Here is a 21,845-nt window from a genome sequence, read left to right as displayed (position 1 = left end):
GAACACATCCACCACTTCTGCCTGGGTGTAGGGGAACCTGGGTGTAGGAAGAACCTCGGCAGTTTCACATTGTGTGGTGTCGCAAGTAGGTCCACTGTGGGGTATCTCAAGTGTGTGGTGATGAGGTCAAAAACCTCATTGTGAACCGCCCTAACCCTAACCGCCCAGACTGACAATTTTAGTTCGCATTCTCCCAGGAGCAGCTCTTTTCAGTTCAGCCAGTACACTACTGAGTTCAGGTCCCCATGTATATGTTGTGCTGTGAGGGAGGTTAGGTGGACTTCTGCCCACAAATCATGAGCGTTGCTTTGGCTTGTAGGGACTTCGATCTGGTCCTTCCCTGTTGGTTGATGTGCATGTCGTATTGTCTGTCCAGATCAGGACATGTTGTAGATGAAGAGAGGTCTTTAAGTCAAGGAGGGCCAGTCTGATTGCTCTCAGCTCGAGCCAGTTGATGCTGTGTTCTCTTTCATCCTGCGACCACCTGTCTTGTGCCGACATATGAAGGGAGTGTGCGCCCCACCCGTATTTTCTGGCATCCGTGGTCACAATGATCTTTGAAGGGTCTGGGAATTCCTTCCACACTGTGATATGGCATGTGGAGGTCCACCAGCATAGGATCTGGAGTACTGGGGGTGGTAGTGTGACTTGTTTGTTGGATTTTGTAGCAATATCCAGGTGGAGCGGAAGGAGAAACCACTGTAAGGCCAGAAGTGGAACCGGGCCCACGGGACAGAGTCCATCACTGCCACCATCAAACCCAGCAGTCTCGTCAGTGTGAGTAGAGGAACTGACCTCTGTATAAGGACTTGTTCTGTCTAGTCTTCCAGTGTTCATAGGTGGTCTGGGGGCAAGAACAACCTGTTCTGTTGTGTGTCTATCAGGACCCCGCAAGTGAAGGAACTGGTGAGCTGGGGTCAGATGGCTCTTCTCTTGGTTGACAAGGAAGCTGTGGTCTTGTAGGCCCTGTAGTGTAATCTGTAGATCTGTTTGGGCTGCTTGGAATAATGGTGGTTTTAGAAGCAAATCATCTAAGAAGGTAAAGACTCGCACACCTTGGAGGCGTAGGTGTGCAATCACTGGATACAGTATTTTTGTGAAGATGTGAGGCTACAAGGAGAGGCCAAATGGTAGTGCTCAATATTGATAGTGAACCCCTGTGTATTGAAACTGTAGAAAGTGATGGCTGTCCTGATGAATGGGAACATGGAGGTAGGCCTCCTTGAGGTCAACAGATGTTAGGAAGTCCAAATGTTGAAGAGCTTCTGCTACCGATCTCAGAGATTCCATGTAGAATTTTCTCTTTTTCACACAGCGGTTGAGGAACTTTAGGTCCAGAACCACATTCAAGGATACGTCCTTCTTCAGAACTGTAAGCAGGGTAGAGTAAATGCCACTGCCTTGTTGAGAGGGAGGAACCCACTCAATGGCCCTGATAGCTAGTAGAAGGCGTCTAGTAACCCCACATGTTCGGAGGGCAAGCAGGAGATGGAGGATGGTATAAAACGGTGAGGCGAGGTGGCTTCCAATTCTATCCTGTACCGTTATGATGGAGGTGAGGACCCAGCTGTCTGATGCAGTGAATTCCCAGGTGTGAAAGTGCACAGAGAGGCAACCATCCAGGGAGCTTGTTCTTAAGTGAGGATTGCTGCTTTGCATTTTTGGTTTGGGCGTTGAAAGATGCCCATTTGGGTGCCCATTTGGATGCCCATTTGGGAAAGATGCCTTATCTCGCAGGTTTGGATTGGTTCCATGGGGTGCACTGAGGCCTGAAGTCATGGTCCTGTCCTCTGAAGGATTCTAAATAGCCGGAGGACTGAAAAGGCTACCTAGTAGGTGGGCGTTCAGGCTTGTATGTGGTGGATGGCATTGATTTTTTCTTGCCCTTGGACTCCACAATTATGTCCTTGAGGGCCTCATCCCCAAATAGCCTTGAGCCATCAAAGGGAACTGTGGTCAAATTATTTTTGGAGCTGGCGTCTACTTGCCAGTACTTTAGCCAAAGGGTTTCAGAGTCCCACCACTGAAGCTGATGCAGTGCAGGAGGCAAAGCGGATGGAATCCAGGGTCCAAGGACAAGGAGATCCAGTGTGGCATCTGTCTGGGTGTTTTCTGCACATGGTGAAGGCCCAGCTGGGACCACTGTGTTCTGAGGTGCGGGGTAGGCCAGAATCTGGTTTGGGAGCCCTTGTTGGTTCTTTTCCTTTAGGGAGCAAGATATGCCTGATCCGCTGGCTGTGCTCCATAGCAGACAGGGTAGGGGGACAGACACACACACAGATGGGAAAAGAAAGGTGAAAGGAAAAAAATTATTATTTTTTAATGGCAAGGTAAAGTAGTAAGAAGAAAAGGCTTAGACAAATGAAGTAATAGATTGAGTATGCAATAAGACAGAAGAGGGATTGATATCTGAAAGAGAGGAGAGAGGTCTGCCTAGAGCCAACGCAGGACTAAAAGAACTGGGTGGGGCTATCTGCCCCAGGCTCTTAAGGCTTTCCAAACTTAATTTACACAGTCCTGCCTACAAGCCACATAGAGAAGATAACGCACAGAGAAGTCCTCGGATTCAGCGGCAAATAAGCACTGATTTCTGCCTCTTTATTACGCATGGATATGCTAAAACAATTTTTTTAAAAAACTTTCCTCCTTTTGAGCACCCTTATATTGAGTGTGGCACATATGGCACCCAGGGGCCTAACTCTAATTGCGGGAACATGTTCCAAGAACACAGTCCGCCCATGGTCACCCTGAAAGGAGAAGCCACCAAAGGGTCCTTCACCTGTTGCTTGCCCCCTTCCCTTCTCCCTGTTCTTGCCACCACAGCTTGCCACTCCCCCTACGCTGGCTGCCATTGCCAGCCCTACTCTTACCACTGATAACCCTGTTCTTGCTCCCAATCTTGTACCCTGCTTTATACTGGCCCCATTCTTGCTGCCACTCTTCAGCTAGCCCGCATGCCGGCAAGAAGCAGAAATGGCTTCTTTCCTCAATCCAGCAAAGAAAGATTGTTTTGTTTCTCATGAAGCAAGCCAGTGCAAGCCAGCCAGTGAGTGGGGCCAGCAGCAGCAAGAGCAAGCAGCAAGAATGGAGGCAGGCAAGAGAGTAAGGAAGCAGGAGAAGAGGCAGTAGTAGTAGTAGTAAGAGTAGGACCAGCGGTATTGCACCTATTATTTTCAGGTAATCGATGGCTTGAAAAAGCCTGAGTGTCTGAAAGGCAAGCATAAGAACATAAGAACAGCCCAGCTGGATCAGGCCCAAGACCCATCTAGTCCAGCATCCTGTTTCACACAGTGGCCCACCAGATGCCACTGGAAGCCACAGGCAGGAGTTGAGGGCATGCCCTCCGTCCTGCTCTTACTCCCCTGCAACTGGTACTCAGAGGCATCCTGCCTTTGAGGCTGGAGGTGGCCTATAGCCCTCCGACTCGTAGCCATTGATAGACCTCTCCTCCATTAAGTTATCCAAATCCTTCTTAAAGCCATCCAGGTTGTTGGCTGTCACCACATCTTGTGGCACAGAATTCCACAAATTGATTATGTGTTGTGTGAAAAAGTACTTCCATTTGTTGGTCCTAGATTTCCTGGCAATCAATTTCATGGGATGACCCCTGGTTCTAGTGTTATGGGAGAGGGAGAAGAATTTCTCTCTCTCCACTTTCTCTACTCCATGCATGATTTTATAGACCTCTATGATGTCTCCCCGCAGTTGTCCTTTTTCTAAACTAGAAAGCCCCAGGTGTTGCAGCCTTGCCTCATGAGAAAGGTGCTCTAGGCCCCTGATCATCTTGGTTGCCCTCCTCTGCACCTTTTACAGTTCTACAATGTCCTTTTTCAGATGTGGTGACCAGAATTGTATGCAGTATTCCAAATATGGTCGCACCATCGTTTTGTATAAGGGTATTATAATATTAGCCGTTTTATTTTCAATCCCCTTCCTAATGATCCCTAGCATGGAATTGGCCTTTTTCACAGCTGCTGCACATTGAGTCGACACTTTCAATGAGCTGTCCACCATGACCCCAAGACCCCTCTCCTGGTCAGTCACCAACAGCTCAGATCCCATCAGCATATACTTGAAGTTGGGGTTTTTCGTCCCACTGTGCATCACCTTACACTTGTCAACACTGAACTGCATTTGCCACTTTGTCGCCTACTCACCCAGTTTGGAGAGATCCTTTTGGAGCTCCTCACAATTAGATTTGGATTTCACTACCCGAAAGAGTTTGGTATCATCTGCAAATTTGGCCACCTCACTGCTTATCCCTGCTTCTAGATCATTTATGAATAAATTAAAAAGCACTGGTCCCAATACAGATCCCTGGGGGACCCCACTTCTTACTTCCCTCCATTGTGAAAACTCTCAATTTATACCTACACTCTGTTTCCTGTCTTTCAACCAGTTAGCAATCCACACGTGTTCTTGTCCCCTTATCCCATGACCGCTAAATTTCCTCAGGAGTCTTTGATAAGGGAGTTTGTCAAAAGCTTTTTGGAAGTCCAGGTAATCTATGTCAACTGGATCACCGAAAGACACTGGTTTCTGAGTGAAAGCTGAAGCAAAAGTCAGCATTGCTGGATCCAAAGTTGGTGGTATCAATGACAAGAACCTCGCAATATCACCTATGTGCTCTTCAGGCTTGATGAGGTAATCTCACCTCTAAGATTAAAGAGTGGAAGTGAAAGTCATAGAAGGTACTGAAACAGACACAGAGCTGGGTAAATCATTCTTGGCAAGGAAGGTGAATTTACAGATGAATCACTGGTGATGAAGATTTGGCTCTGTGGGCTTTTCCCAACAAAGGTGAGGCCAAGAAGGCTCTCTCCCACAACAGGACAGAAAGGCACAAAGCTCAGTTCCAACAAGCTTGCCATATAAAATGCTGGCAATGATAGCACATTTGTACTGTGTACTCCTTGTCCAAACAGAAGGAACTCATTGTGACCATTGATGGAGAGAAGTTATGTTGTGAGCCAGTCTGGCTGTAGGGGAAATCCATTGCTGTTATTAGTCTATAAACTGCTTGAATTGATTTTATATATTTTCACTAAAGCAAATTGTACAAATGTCCTCACTAGAATTTCCTCATTCTGACATGGATGAGCACACAGTAGCATAAAGTCACAGCTGAAACAGAAATGATTTGGAACCATTTCAGTGGTGGCCTCAAGCTATAACTAGCATCCACTGGAACATTCAAAACACAACTATCATGACAAATCATATCGTAGTAATAGGACTATCATGATAATTGCAGACATTTAAGAGCAGAGAGTATTTGGTCTCATGCACAACAGTGGCAGCGGCACCAAAAGATCCAGGGCTATGAGCCAATATTAGAGGTTAGTGATTTGAGCTTTCCCTGAAAATTTCCCTAGCTTCTACCAGCAAATCTTCTAACACATGGAGATGACATACTTGGTCCCACCATAAGTTATAAAAATGTCAAAATCTAGCTATCCACTATGGATTCCATCACCCACCTTCACTGGAAAGGTCACCAAGCCCAATATCATCTTGTTCCATGAAGGGCTGGGAGCCAATTAAATATGGCAAAGGCCTATCAATATAAAGATCCTGTAAAAAAAACACCAAAATGACTATCTTAAATCTCAAATGTCCACATCACAGATCAAACTTCAATTTCAAATACAATACTCCTAAAGTATTTTAACATATAACAACCTGCACAATACTGTCTCTCCCTTCATGATAGTAACTTGCAGTTAATCGCACACATGGTAATAACCGTCTCCAAGTGATCAAATGTCTCACTTGCTATCTCACTGTGGCTCTCTGGTCTAACTTGGAGTGCTACGGGCTCTCCAAACTTAGAAAACAGATTAAAAGCCTAGCACATTGCCTCAGTAGTACAGCACTCTTATTCAGTGAGAGAACTGCACATACTCTTAGGGTTCTCTTAGAATCCCTTATAGATATGGAGACTAAAAGTTGTGACTTCCCTCAGTGTTGGACCAAATTCTAAACAACATGGGCAGGCTCATAGGAACATAGGAAGGTGCCTTCTACCAAGACAGACCATTGGTCCATCTAGCTCAGTATTGCCTACTCAGACTGGCAGTGGCTTCTCTAAAGTTACAGGTAGGAGTCTCTCTCAGCTCTACCTGGAGATGTCAAGGAGGGAACTTGGAACCTTCTGCATGCAAGCATGCAGATGCTCTTTCCAGTGTGTCCCCATCCAGAGGGGTCTTTCAGTGCTCACAGGTGTCTTCCATTCAAATGCAAACCAGGTTGGACTCTGCTTAGCAAAAGGCACCATGCTTGCTACCACAAGACCAGCTATCCTCCTTAGATGGAGGGGAGGGGAGTAAAGAAGGGACTCTCCATTCTTTGTAGTTCCAACATTACTAGCACAGTCAGTCATCAAATTGTATTAGTCCACTGACCAAATCCACAGTTAAAGCAAGTAAACAAACAAAACACCATGGCCCCAGGATATTATTCAGCTTCCAATAGAACAGATCTAGATTTAATCACAATATTTAAAAATTTTAAATTGGTTAAATAATATTTAATTGGCATCTCAAGGGGAATTCTATGTGAAATTTGGGGGCGGGGGAGAGACCAAGACTTTTGATTTCTCATTATTAATAACTCAATTCATTTGTGACATGGGAAGATGTGGACAAGCTACTTGAGACACTTCGCTTTACCTGCTAACTTCGCATCCCTACTAACTGGGCAAAGAGGCACATTTTTAATGTGTTAGTCCTCTTTATTATTATTATTATTACATTTATATCCCGCTCCAAGGAGCCCAGAACGGTGTACTACATACTTAAGTTTCTCTTTCACAACAACCCTGTGAAGTAGGCTAGGCTGAGAGAAAAATGACTAGCCCAAAGTCACCCAGCTAGTATCATGGCTGAATGGGGATTTGAACTCGGGTCTCCCCGGTCCTAGTCTGGCACTCTATCCACTATACCCCGCTGGCTCTCCGGTCCTAGTCCGGCACTCTAACCACTACACCACGCTGGCAGGGGGAGAGTAACTGGCCCTATCCACCCCCAGCACAGTATCTCCAATGACTGTTGCTGGTGTCTATCTTCTTTCTTTTTAGATTGTAAACCCTTTGGGTACAAGGAACCATCTTATTTATTTATTATTCCTCTATGTAAACTGCTTTGAGAACTTGAAAAGCAGTATATAAATATTTGGTGGTTTGTTTGTTTTTTAACCACCTGTCCTCTTGATCCTTGCCTAACATGTCTTATATAATCTAGGTTACTGTTGAGGGTCTTGTTAAGATCATTAATGCTTCTCTGATGGAGTGAAGGATGCCTCTTGTCTCAAGGAAGCAATTATTAGATCACTTTTGAAGAAGCCTGCATTAGATCCCTCATGGTTGGGCAAGGTAATTGGGTGTCTCAGCTGCTGTCTTGGAGGAAGCAGGTTATCTGGACCCATTTCAAACTGGTTTCCATGAAGGCTATGGAGTGAAGGCTATGGGGTTAAGATGGCCTTGGTTGGCCTGTTGGATGATCTCCAATTTGGAATCAACAGGAGGAGTGTGACTGTTGGACTCTGGAACACGCTTCCTAATGAAATTAGAATTTCCCCTTTTCTGAATGTTCTTAAGAAGGGCCTGAAAACATACCTGTTTAGTCAGGATTTACAGTTGTAAAGCTTTGGATTTTAGAGTTTACTGCATTTTAGTTTTAATCATGTTAATGCTTTAATGCTTTTTTAATATTGAACCACCCAGAGACTTTTTTGTATAGGGCTGTATACAAATGTACTAAATAAAATAAAATAAATAAATGATTATCTTTATAATATAAAGATAAAGATACTATTTATAGTATATTATCTTAACAACCCAAATAATGCCCATCTCAAGATGCCCCTCAGAGCTAGGGCATGCTTTGGCAAGAGTATCTGATTTAATTATTTAACAGACAGCTCATGTGGGATTAGATTAAAAAGCAGATTTCAGATCAATAAAAGCTGCAAAGAAATTCACTCCTTCAGGATGTATTTTTCCACTAAATGAGTGAAAATCAGACAGTGATCCAAGGTTGAACAATCTACCTTGAATCCAATCTGTTCTTCTCCAAGGACCCTTTGTCCACATTTTTAACTCTTCAGATAAGCAGTTTGCATTTTTAACTTGTTTAGGAACATAGGAAGCTGCCATATACTGAGTCAGACCATTGGTCTATCTAACTCAATATTGTCTTCACAGACTGGCAGCAGCTTCTCCAAGGCTGTAGGCAGGAATCTCTCTCAGCCCTATCTTGGAGAAGTCAGGGAGAGAACTTGAAACCTTCTGCTCTTCCCAGAGAGGCTCCATCCCCTGAGGTAAATATCCTACAGTGCTCACACTTCTAGTCTCCCATTCATATGCAACCAGAGTGAACCCTGCTTAGCTAAGGGGACAAGTCATGCTTGCTAACACAAGACCAGCTCTCCTCCTATTACATTTGCTGTAGTTTTAGCTGTAGTTTGAACAATTTCCTGATTATAGATAGCAAACTGATAGGGAACAGTACTAGTTCTTTTGTAAACTGGAATTACGATAGCCTTATTCCAATTAATGGGAATCCTACCTGACCTGTTGATCAATGAAAATAAACTGGATAACAAAGGGGTCCACAAGACAATGTTTGCTTTGAGAGGCTCTGGCAGAATACCATCCCATCCAAGGGCCTTGGCTGGCTGTAGTTTGGAGATCAGAGCATTGGTTTCACTTACCGTGAAGGCTTCTTCTGGTTGCGGCAGTCAAGGCCATCTCGATGGGTTATCCCCCCTTGCATGCTCCTGGGCAGGACTATGTTAATGAGCTTAAGACAGAAAGCCTTAAGAGCCTGAGGGGGATAACCCCACCCAGTTCTTTCAGGCCAAGTTAGCACAGGTTAGGTATCAAATGTACACTAGAGACAAGATATGAACTGTATAGGAGTAGAGCCAAATCGATTTAGAGCTGTCTGACCACCTGGACTCAGACCTCCATCCTTAAGGAAGATGGAACTGTTAAGTGGTCCTCCAGGGGTAAGGCAAGAGGGGAACTGTAGGTGCTGTCGGCACTCGGTTGGCCTTGGTGGAGAGAGTCTGAACTCTGTCCTGTGGCAGGAAGAGGCAGTCCTTTTGCGTGTCAATCAGGACCCCTAGGTGCAGGATCCTGTGAGAGGGGACCAAATGGCTTTTCTTCATGTTCACCAGGAACCCGTGTTTCCAAAGGACGGCCAGGGTGACTGCCAGATCAGACTGCGCTGCTTCTAAGGACTTTGATTGGATGAGCAAGTCGTCCAAGAACGCAAAGACCCTGATGCCTTGGAGGCATAGGTGAGTCATGAGCGGGGCCAGAACCTTGGTGAAGATCCTGGGGCCCGATGATAGGTCGAATGGAAGGGCCTTGTATTGGTAATCGACCCCCACGTACTTGAACCTCAAAAGCGAGCGACGGTTGATGTGGATTGGGATGTGGAGGTAGGCCTCCTTTAAGTCCACTGAGGTGAGGAGGTCCCCGTGTTGGAGTGCTTTGGTTATGGACCTGAGGGACTCCATCCTGAATTTGATGTGGCAGACCCATTTGTTTAAGAATTTTAAGTCCAAGACTGCCCTCTTGGAGCTGTCCTTCTTTGGAACTGTAAACAGAATAGAGTAAATGCCCCTCCCCGTCTGATCTGAGGGCACCCACTCTACTGCGCCGATATCCAACAGGTGTTGAATAGCATGTTTTAGACCAATGTGTTTGTTAGTAGAGCGAGAGTGTGGGGTAGGTAGAAACCTGGGACGGTGGGGGAGGCGGGGTCCATTCAGTTCAATTCTATTCTGTAGCCCGACTGGATTACACTGAAGACTCATTTGTCTGTTGTCAACTGCTCCCAGGCATGGAAGAAGTCTGAAAGGCGGCCCACAAAGACCACCGGGTCTGAGTCAGAACTGTTGCTTTGGCTGTTGTTTGGATTGGTTGAAGTTCTGTCTGGTCCCTGAGAATCTAGGAAAGCGTTGATGGGACCATGATCCGTGCTGTGGTTTAGGTTCCCTGTCCCTGCCTTTGAAAAAGGGATGAAAGGGATGAAAGGACTGGGTGAGTCTCTGAAAGTTTGGTCTATCCCCCTTCTGGGGGAGCAGACAGCATAGCCTTCCTTTTGTCACAAGATTCGATGAGTACATCTTTAAGCACCGCCTCACCAAAGAGTTTGGAGCTGTCGTAGGGGACCGCTGTTAGGTCTGACTTGGAAGTAGCATCCACCTGCCAACTTTTCAGCCAGAGGTAGTGTCTGCCGACAACTGCGGCCACAGAAGTTCTAGAAGCGAACCTTCAGGGACGTAACTATAATAGGGCAAGGGGAGACAGTTGTCTGGGGGCCCACTGCCTTGCCCCTCCCCAGAGGCAAGTCACATGACTGACTCCCCCAGCCGCACACCTGCCCAGGCTTCCTTCAGTTGTATCCATCCTCCGAAATTGATGAGAGTGTTAAGACCTGGAGCTACCAAAACAGCATGTCTTTCTCTAGTACCATTAAATGACTTGCATCGTCCACAATTTACAAAACCTTAAAAAATAATAATTTAGGATGATGTTCTAGTGTGGCACACAGGAGATATACACACACGCATGCACACACACACAAACACATATATTTAAAAAATTTACTCTGCTTTTCATTACCACTATTCAGCCTCATTTAAGATTTCTTTACTTCATGAGCTGAGCTTCAGTGAGGTGGGGAGCCATTTTAAAATCTTGTCTCTGGGCCCACTCCAACCTTGCTACGCCCCTGAGAACCTTATTGAGTCCAGCGTGGCATTGGCCACAAAAGCTTGTGCCTTCTGGAACTTGACCAACTGTTGTCTCAGGCATATTGGGTCTGAAGGTATAGCGTTGAGTAGATCGTCCAGCCAGAGTAAGCTGGCTCTCGCCGCCAGAGATGCTGCAGCCGATGCATGGGTAGCTAGTGAGAGGTTGTCGTGTACCTTTCTCATCGCTAGTTCGGCCTTTCTGTCAGTGAGGTCTTTCAGGGCTGCTTCTCCATCTAGGGATCAGAGACCCCGAAACCAGTTGGGCTACTGGGGTGCAGGTACTGGGAGTTTTGAGTAGGTCAGCTGGTTGCTATTGGAAGGAGTAAAAGCATGTGGCTGCAGCGGCTTCTTGTGTGCGGCTAGAAGTTACCACTCCTGTTTAATCGTATCAGAAAAACATTCAGGCACAGGTAACAGCATGTCTTTTGGTCTGGCCTTGGGAAAGACCCGTTCCCCCTTCCCAGGCTGAGTAGGTTCTGGACTTAGTTTAGATTGTAACCCAATGGTAGTGAGAATTTTAGTCATTAAGGCTTCCTATCTTAAGCACATTAACATAGTTCTGCCCAGGAGCACATGAGAGGGGATTAATGTGGCTAATCACACGTGGCAGTTAATAACTAACTCTGTACTACAAATTGTAAGAGTTCTGGAACCTAGCTTACAGATGCTTTTGCTCTCACTACAGGTATCTCTCACTGCTGTATTTAACCAAGGTATAGGAAGAGTACTTGCAAGAGATTTTTTAATGACCCTGCAAAACTAACCCCTCCATCCACCCACCGCTCCACTGACAATCCCTAGCTGGCCTCCAGTAAGAGCTATTCTTGGTTGCTGCAATCAAGGGCATCTTGATGGGTTTTGGAGTCTTTCAATAGCTGAAAATAGATAGTAGGCTCACCAAGCCTTATGTCAATTTGCATTAATCAGGAAACTCATAAATACAAATTCCATGAGTAGCCAAGCTACTTTATTATGTGATGAGCTGTCATAGCCAACATCTATGTTATTAGAGTACTAAAATAGAGATATACATTGTATTTAGTGTAAATAAATCTATTCTGCAAGACAACAATATATTACCTTTGGCTCCAGTATTAGTTCTATCCTGTCATTAGTTTCTTCTTCAGAATCAGAGTTCCCTGCTTTGATGTCCAGCTGCTCAAAGGCACTGTCCAGCACCTGAAGCCCATAATTCACAGCTTCCTGGATTTTTGGAATTAAATCAGCTTCTTTCTGTTCACGCGTTTTCTCCTTTAGAATCAAATGCACCACATTTCACAATTAATTTTCCATTAACACTCAACTTTCTTAAATGCAACAGAAAAAAATTTGGATTTTGGTCAATATTATGTGGCCACTCTTAAAAGAGCTACCTTACTAGGTAGCTCTTTTAAAAATTGCTACATAATGGTGCAGCAGGAAAGTAACTTGCCTAGGGAGCAAGAGGTTGCTGGTTTGAATCCCCACTGATATGTTTCCCAGGCTATGGGAAACACCTATACCAGGCAGCAGCGATAGGAACATTTTGAAAGGTATTATCTCATACTGCGTGGGAGATGGCAATGGTAAACCCCTACTTTATTCTACCAAAGAAAACCACATTGTTCTGTCGACACCGACTCAACTTTACATAATAGACCAAAACTGAGTGGCTGACCAAAGAGCAGCTACATAATACTGACCAAATTTAAAAGCCAAAAATAATCAGAACCAGAAGTCATGAGCAGCCATGAAGTTAGATGTAGAAGTTAAGGCACATTTCTTTGAGATATGCAGGACCCAGGCCATTTGGGACTTTCAGGATTAAAAACAGCACCTTGAATTGTGTCTGAAAGTTAACTGTTTGGTCAGTTGGTGTAGTGGTTACTGTGGTGTAGTGGTTCAACTGCTGGACTAGAGCCAGGGAGACCCGAGTTCAAATCCCCATTCAGCTATGATACTTGCTAGGTGACTCTGGGCCAGTCACTTCTCTCTCAGCCTAACCTACTTCGAAGGGTTGTTGTGAGTAGAAACTTACAGTGAGGGAAATAAGTATTTGATCCCCTGCTGATTTTGTCCGTTTGCCCTCTGACACAGAAATGACCAGGCTATAATTGGAATGGTAGGTTTATTGTAGCTGTGAGAGACAGAATAACAACAAACAAACCCTCAAAAGCCCAGTGCCCAAAAGTCAGCGATGGATTTGCATTGTAGTGAGAGAAATAAGTATTCGATCCCCTATCAACCAGCAAGATTTCAGGCTCCCAGGTGTCTTTTCACTATATGCAGGTAACGAGCTGAGATGAGGAACACCCTCTGTAAGGGAGTGCTCCTAATCCCAGCTTGTTACAGTACCTGTATAAAAGACACCTGTCCATAGAAGCAAGCAATCACTCAGCTTCCAAACTCACCACCATGCCCAAGACCAAAGAGCTGTCGAAGGATGTCAGGGACAAGGTTGTAGACCTGCACAAGGCTGGACTGGGCTACAAGACTATCGCCAAGCAGCTTGGTGAGAAGGTGACTACAGTTGGCACGATAACTCGCAAATGGAAGAAACACAAAATAACTGTCAATCTCCCTCGGTCTGGGGCTCCATGCAAGATCTCACCTTGTGGAGTTGCAATGATCATGAGAACGGTGACAAAGCAGCCCAGAACTACACGGGGGGAACTTGTCAATGATCTCAGGGCAGCTGGAACCATAGTCACCAAGAAAACAATTGGTAACACACTACGCCATGAAGGACTGAAATCTTGCAGTGCCCGCAAGGTCCCCCTGCTCAAGGCAACACATGTACAGGCCTGTCTGCAGTTTGCCAATGCACATCTGAATGATCCAGAGGAGAACTGGGCGAAAGTGTTGTGGTCAGATGAGACCAAAATCGAGCTCTTTGGCATCAACTCAACTCGCCGTGTGTGGAGGAGGAGGAATGCTGCCTATGAGCCCAAGAACACCATCCCCACCATCAAACATGGAGGTGGACACATTATGCTTTGGGGGTGTTTTTCTGCTAAGGGGACAGGACACCTTCACCGCATCGAAGGGACGATGGATGGGACCATGTACCGTCAGATCTTGGGTGAGCACCTCCTTCCCTCAGCCAGGGCATTGAGAATGGGTCGTGGATGGGTATTCCAGCATGACAATGACCCAAAACACACAGCCAAGCGAACAATGGAGTGGCTCAAGAAGAAGCACATGAAGGTCCTGGAGTGGCCCAGCCAGTCTCCAGACCTTAATCCCATAGAAAATCTGTGGAGGGAGCTGAAGGTTCGGGTTGCCAAACATCAGCCTCGAAACCTTTCTGACTTGGAGAGGATCTGCAAAGAGGAGTGGGACAACATCCCTCCTGGGTTGTGTGCAAACCTGGTGGCCAACTACAAGAAACGTCTGACCTCTGTGATTGCCAACAAGGGTCTTGCCATCAAGTACTAAGACATCTTTTGTGAAGGGATCAAATACTTATTTCCCTCACCACAATGCAAATCCATTGCTGACTTTTGGGCACTGGGCTTTTGAGGGTTTGTTTGTTGTTATTCTGTCTCTCACAGCTACAATAAACCTACCATTCCAATTATAGCCTGGTCATTTCTCTGTCAGAGGGCAAACGGACAAAATCAGCAGGGGATCAAATACTTATTTCCTGCTCTGGGCTCCTTAGAGGAAGAGCGGAATATAAAATGTAATTTTAAAAAACAACAACTCTTGATTCAATGTAAGCTGAATATGCTCATGTAGGCCCTAAGCACTTCACATCAACTGTAGCTTCTGAACAGCCTTCAGTGGCAACCCTAGTAAAGGCACTCATTCATTTTTCATAGCTATAACTCTCAATGACTTTTAACCCCAAACACTGTCAGAATTTCCAATGAAAGGAATACTTTGTGCCTTGAGCAACAAATTATTGTGACTAATTCTAGCTTGACCAGTATTATTTAGGCATTTATTGGGGCAATTTGGTGAAGTGGGTATTCCCTTCCTCACCACCACACAGACAGATTCATGCATGACACAAGCAGTCCTCCAAGATACACAACTTGAACAATTGTTCTTCCTTTAAGAAGAGGGAAAGAAAAAAAGACTCTGCAAATCATGACCATGTGCTTAAATAGAGCACCTGTTTCACTAGGCATGCAAATGGTCATGGAGGGGAGAAGATATGCTCACTACTGAAAGAAAGCATTCTCTTTCACAACTTATCAATTTAGATATAGTTCTATGATACTTCTTTATTATTTTCTAGAGTATATGGCAATACGGCACAGAGAAAGAAGCACCAAAGAGAGAATTATAGCCTTTCGCAGAGACTAAAGTCATACAAAACAGGATCTTCAGAATTTAAGGACAACACTCATACAGACTGGGAGCTTCCAGAAATCTAAAAGCTTCCACTCAAAATGATTTGTCTATGCCCAGTATACATGTAATCCTGGCCATGTATTATATTTTTTATTATCGGTTTATTGCATTTGCATACTACCAAATCATGAAATCTAAGAGGCTATTCCCATGATCACTGGGAAGTGGGATAAAGGAGCTTAGCCCACTTCCCAGTGATCGTGGGAACCAGTGGGTTTGCAGGCTAGCCCAGTGCTCCCAAGGAGGCTATCCAGCCTAATTCCCCCTACCCTTAAATGAGGTTAATGGAGCAAGAACTCCGTTAACCTCATGGTTTTGCTCGTGTGTCGCCGCAGCACATGGTGACACATGAGCAGACCCCAACCAATAAGCTACAGCCAGCTTCCAGGGCTCGGGGGTCTCTCCAGGATGCCCCGTGCAATTGTGCAAGGCATTCTGGAACTTCCAGGGGCCTCATGGCCCCTGATCCCCGCAACCCCCACCAGCTCCGTGACGGAGCCAGCAGTCGCATGGGCGGCTTATCCGGCCACCCAGGGCTGCACTTTGATCATCTGCGGGGAGAGCGGGCTAAGCCCGCTCTCCCTGCAGACCCAACAGAAGCTCTTCTCATGGATTGTGAAAAGAGCTTCTAAAGGTAGTTTACTACCACAAAAAGTTAAACACTATTTAATACATTTAAAACAATTAGAAACATTCACTAAAAGCCTGGTTTTTTAAAGTAAGTGTGTGTGTGTGTGTGTGTGTGTGTGTGTGTGTGTGTGTGTGTGTGTGTTTTAAAGGCCTTCTTGAAGACCATCAGAGATATTAAGCCTTGTACCTCGACCAGGAACACACTCCAAAGTATAGAGAAGGCACACTCTAGGTCATTGCCAGATAAACTGGCAATAATTGCAGGTGTACCTCCCTAGTTGGCCTTAGTAAGTGGTGGGGATCATGCAGAAGACACTTAGCATTATATAAACGCCAAATACTATCTTACAAGTTAAGGGAAAGACGAGAGGGACAAAGAGAGCAACAAAATATCCTTTGCCCCCTCTGTTCAGAACCATTCTGCCTCCTGTTACACCACATACAGTACTCAGTTTCTCCCACTATCCACTTTTACCCTGCCTCCACTTGTTCACACCACCACTATCTCCTGCTCATCAGCTGGGCTGGGGAAGGAAGGTGGAAATCTGGTTGGCATCCTTCAGCAACTAGTATATTCACTCCTAACAGAGAAAGTAATGAGGTGGTGGAAGCAGTCTTGTAGTCCTCTCAATCATTGGGAAGGTGGAGAGAGTCTGAGCACATTCACTATCCTCAGCAAACAATGATTAGCATGGCTTGAGGAATGAGGGCATGTGCAGCTCTCAACCAATGACCATTACGGTCACACTTTTCAGACAGGATGAAGGAGCTTCCTTCCTGAATAGAAGCAATATCCTACTCTGTCCAGCCCCCTCCCGCAGCAATCTGTTCTGCATCATGTGCCGAAGCCAAAAGTTAAGAATATTGTTCTTCTTAAGTAAGCCTCTTACCTGTTCTGGTTTGTCTCCCACTTCTGTTCTGAGCATGTGTTCTTCCACTTCTTCGTCGTATACTCTCTGTACAGGAAACAAATATTTTCATTTGCATAAAATACAGGGATTTCTCACAAGCAAAACCAAGTTATTATTGCTTGTGCTGGAAACAATGTTCAGTGAAGGAGTTAAAAAAATAAGGGCCAAACTAGACATGACAAAGGGGCCGTGCGGCACCCGCTCAGGAGCTAAACTAGCACTCCGACATCTGACATCAGACGTGGGGGGCGTGTCGGGGCCGCAAGACACAGCCCAGGTTTTTTTGAACCCGTTGGCCGAATAGTGGCTCCGCCCCGACCACCCCGCTCTCCCCAGTAATTCTGCATTCCCCTTCCACCCATGCAATCCTCCCTTCTCTGCATATCCTGTCAGCCCATCTCCCTTTTGTTTTGGTAAAGCAATTGCTGGTTTTCTTCTATTTCTTCTAGTGCTCTATTTTGTCTATTCCACCATTTATTTGCCTACTTTCCAGCAGGCTTATGAGATCACCTGGCATTCTGTTCATGTGTCCGTCCTTGTGTCCCCAACTTCTCAATGCCTGGCCTAATATGAACTGGGTTTGTAGGGACACATAGGGATGCCTCAATGGCATAGTTTGCAATGATGTCATGCACCCCAATTCAAGATGGAGGATGCATGAGCATTTGAGAAGCAAGTGGGCTAACTTGTGAACCACCTAACCGATTTGAACCAAATTTGCTAAAGCTGTGAGTGAGTGACACACAGGGACACTTCAAGGGCGTAGTTTTGATGATGCCATCCACCCAATACAAAATGGCAGACACATAAATGTTTGAGGTGCAAGTGGGCTAACTTGTGAACTGCCTAACCTATCTGGACCAAATTTAGTCCAGCTGTAGGGATAGTGAAAGAAAAGTAGGCAGATTAGTTCTTACTAGAACAATTTGTTTATTATATTTTTGTACCACCTTTTGTCCCAAAACCTAGGGCGGTTAATCACAAAAGTTCAACAAAAACAACCCAAAAATAAAGCAAACTCAGCTATCTCCTAAGAGAGCCAGGGACCACTCACTGGCCAAAAACCTGGATTTAAAGGGCAATTTTCAGGTTCCTTGAAAAAAAATGGGAGAGAGGGTGCCGTACAGATCTAAACTGTGAGTGAGTTTCACAACCTGGGGGCAGTAACTAAGAAGGCTCTATTCCACATCCTCAACAAATTAGCCCAAGCAGGTATTAGCATGAGAATCAGAGCCCACCCAGGCAACCCAGCGAGGAGAGTAAAAGCAAGTGGTTCCTAAGTTACCTGGGGCCCCACATTGTTTAGGGCTTTAAAAGGTAATAACTAGCATCTTGAATTGTACCCAGAAATAGACTGGCACCCAGAGCAGTGCCTTCAAGATTAGTGTAATGTGTGTCCTGCGTATGGTCTGTTGATGGAACTGCCTCGGGGATGATTGGTTGACACCCCCAGTTTGGGCGAATGTGGGGAATTTAGCTCAAAAGGGATGAGACAGTTCCAAGCAGTTTTAATTTGTGCAAGTGCCTGAACTCAAGAAAATCAGCTTGAGAGATAGGTTCTAATTAACAAAAAGAGTTTATTGTAAGAAAAACAAATAAAAGCAATAAAGCTAGGTTACTAGGCAATCCTAGCATTAAAATAATACAAAAATGTTTAAAAACAGACTAGTGTAAGGCATGTTTAGCTTCAAGTTCCAAATTACGTGTAAATTCCCAGGTGGGCTAGAGAGAGTTACTTTAAGATAGGGGGGTAAGGTTTCAGAAATTAGAGAGAAGGATAGATTTAGCTATGAAGGAGCCAGGTAAGAGGCTATATCACCTGTCCTCACAAAGATCCAACTCAGGCAGCTGGAGACTAGCGTCTGTCTGGGGAGGTGAAGTGGAAAGCAGGAGAGTGGTAGGAATTTGGAGGGATGCCCAGGAGAATGGCTTCTGTACCGGCTAGGTAAGCTGGCTGGACTGGTACACAGACCAATCCAGGTAGTGATTTCAGCTCAGGTGGCTTCAATAGAGAGGGGCACACCAAGGTGGTCTGCTGGAGTTCTTGCTGCAGTGGTGTCCCAGGTGTAAAGCACAAGAGAGCATGAAGATGTTTTGCAGCTGGAGTCCTGAGTTGGAAGGGTAAGGGAGCACTTGTAGTAGTGGAGTCCCAAGTGTATAATACATGAGGAAGCACACTGAGTCATGGGGTTAGGGATACTTATATCCCAAAATGTGCCTTGGGGGCACTTTGCTGTTGTCATGCTCTGCTGAATAGTGGAGCCCAGACAGGCTTTTTTGGAATGTATTTTTTGATCGTCCTTCCTGAGTAGGAAGGTGTGTGAATTGCCTATTGCATGCAAGGCTGATTGTAATAAAAACTAGGGTATGCAGGTGCGTCAAAAGAGTATCCTGTACTGGGACTGACTCTCCCAATAATTCTATCAAGCATTTTGATGTGCATCTTTTCAAAGTTACATCACTGACTCATCCCTATTTTGAGGGAGTCTGCTGCTGCACTTGTCTAATCTGTCCTCCCTCCCTGGCCTAATTGCTTCATTAGCATCAGGCATTCTCTCTCTTGTGAGATGATGAGGGGAGTTTTAGAGTTCATCCTAAGTCCAAAATGACCTCGGATGCCAGATAACAGTGTTCTCTCTGATTTTTTTCATCTGTGTGCAGAATGAGTTGAGTTCTGGGTGGCAGTATCAAGGCAGTGTGTGCACACATGCATTCAGAGTGGGGCCTTTCTGATTCAACCTGAGCGGGATCTAAAATTTACTGAGCGGGCATCAAAAAACTTGTGAGCATGTGCACACCTTAGAGGGAACACTGCCAGATAACTTGCAATAGTTAGTTCTGGAGTCTGCTTAGCCAGGCCCCCATGTAGGGGAAGGGGGTATGAAGCTAATCCACTTTGCAATTTGTGTTACTTGCAGCCCAAATCTAGGGGCGACCAGTCCACTGCCAACTAAGCAACTTGTCCCCATGTATAACAAACTGGGAGCTCACATTGCAGTACAGATCCTGAGCATAGCAAAAGTGCAATCTCCAAGCCTGGAGATGCAGCTGTAAACGGGGGGCTTCTGAGAGCCAGGCAGAATAAGCTCAGCTAGTAACAGGTCACAGATATCAGTCTGGCGGCCATCTGTAGTTTTCAAATACTTTTCAAGGGCAGCTCCAGATAAAGTACATTACAATAATCCAAATCCAACATAACTAAGGCAAACCAGCATTCTCAAGGAAGAGTCACAGCTGGTGCACCAGCGAAAGACAAACAAAAGCACTTCTGGCCACCATGGTCACCTGATTTTCTAGGAGCAGTGCCAGATCCAGGAGAATCCCCAAGCTGTGAACCTGCTCCTTCAAAAAGAGCACCCCATCTAGAACAGGTTGAAACCCCATATCCTGATCAGGCCTTCTACTAACTGCATCACTAAAAGCATCAATATTAAGTTTCAGCTTGCTAGCCCCCATTAAACCCATTATGGCTTCTAAATTCCAGCAAAGAACCTCTTCCACCTCCCTGGAAATAGATGACATAGTGAGATAGAGCTGGATGTCACCTGCATATTGCTGATATCATAACGCAAATCTATGGATGATCTTCCCCAGCAGTTTCATAGACAAAATCAAACCTACAAACCAATGGTAATGAGGCTGAGCAAAAGTCCCCTAATTCTGATCCTGATCCTCCAAGACAGACCAGAGCCAGTCCAAGACTGATCCACTCAGCCCAAAATCAGAGAGGCGGGCCAGAAGGATACCATGGTCAATGGTATAAAAAGCCATTAAGAGGTTAAGCAAAACCAACAGAGATGCACTCCCCCTACCCAGTTCCCAGCACAGATCATCCACCAGGGCAATCAAAACAGTTTCAGTCCCATAACCATATCAAAAACTAGACTGAAGTGGGTCCAGATCCTGTATGTCATCCAGGAGCCTCTGCAGCTCCTTAAAAAAAAATCCCCCCCCCCGCAAACTAAAAACTGGCCAGTAGTTATTAAAATATGAGGTATCAAGAGAAGGCTTTTTCAATATAGATCTAATAACCACTTCTTTCAGAACAGATGAAAACTTGCTCTCCCTCAATGAAGTATTAACAATAACCTCCAACCACTGAACCATGCCTGCTTTGGCAGCTTGTATCAACCAAGAAGCACAATACAACATCTACATAATAACAAGAAGCATCATCCACAAGGCTCCACAAGGCTCCACAAGCTGAAAGGTATCCAGAACAATTGAACGAGGGGAGGCTCAAGATAAGTCGTTAGTCAATGCATAATTACTGGAGTCCAAGACTGTATATATATAAGCAACTTTATCCACAAAGTGTCTAGCAAACTGGTCACAGTGGGCTGTTGAGTATTCTTCTCTGAACAGCTGGATAGAAGAATGTAACAAAACTCTAATCACTCAAAACAGATCTGCTGGCCTACACTGTGTGGACGCAACAGTGGTGCAAATATAAGCTCTCTTTGCCACAACTACCACCACAAAGTAGTCCCTAAAATGGGGCAGCCCATGCTCAGCCAGATTTGTAGCAAGTTCTTCTCCAGTTGTTGTCTGAGTTGTTGTCTCATTGCCCTCATCTCCCAAGAAAACCAGGGAGCTGACAGGACTCTGCTAAACTCAGTGGCGGCTGGTGGTTCCTGGGATAGGAGGGGGGGCGGGGGGCACTAGGCAGGGCAGGTGATGTGTAGAGCCACTGGAAGTCAGAGATGGAGCCAACTGTGGACAGCTGTGGAGGTAAAGCCAGAACTAGGTGGGAGTCTTAGCAATAACTGACAAAGTATGAACTTCTAGCTAATGAGTGAGATCAAAATACAAACACAAAAAACTGTTCATCAGCAGAGATACAGAGAAATATGGAAAACATCAGTTGCTTTATAGTGCTTATCAAGACTACAGTAATGTGTAGCTTTGTAACTAACATGGCAGGATCAAACACAAGCACACACACAGGAAAAGAACTGTACAAACCAAAAGTAAAGCACAGACCAGCTACAAAAGGCTGCCTCTGTGAAAATAAAATACATTCTGAAGTCACCAGGGCAGCTCTGTCTGCTTGATTATTTCAAAAATGAATACTAATAATAACAAATAACAATAACAAAAAGTAACTGAGCTAGAGTGGGTACAGTGGTTAGTGTGCTGGACTAGACAGGGGAAATCCAAGTTCAAATCCCCATTCAGCCATGAAACTCACTGGGT

General features: G+C 45.2%; 1 protein-coding gene across 11 annotated transcripts in view; it reads right to left on the bottom strand.

Annotated features, from left to right (window-relative positions):
* Positions 1-21,845, bottom strand: part of LOC128350452 (WASH complex subunit 2A-like) — a 155,546-nt gene that overhangs the window by 125,195 nt on the left and 8,506 nt on the right. For 10 of the 11 annotated variants that reach the window (XM_053308809.1, XM_053308812.1, XM_053308817.1 and 7 more), the window contains 3 exons: positions 16,629-16,694; positions 11,848-12,018; positions 5,481-5,574 (listed from right to left, as the gene is read on the bottom strand). In XM_053308809.1, coding sequence (XP_053164784.1) covers positions 5,481-5,574; positions 11,848-12,018; positions 16,629-16,694 — 331 coding nt within the window. Of the gene's footprint in view, positions 1-5,480; positions 5,575-11,847; positions 12,019-16,628; positions 16,695-21,845 lie in introns of those variants that run through there. The other variant, XM_053308816.1, reaches the window with a different exon arrangement.

Source organism: Hemicordylus capensis, chromosome 3 (genome assembly GCF_027244095.1).
Source record: "Hemicordylus capensis ecotype Gifberg chromosome 3, rHemCap1.1.pri, whole genome shotgun sequence".
Lineage (NCBI taxonomy): Eukaryota > Metazoa > Chordata > Lepidosauria > Squamata > Cordylidae > Hemicordylus > Hemicordylus capensis.
This window is presented reverse-complemented; position numbering and strand designations above follow the sequence as displayed.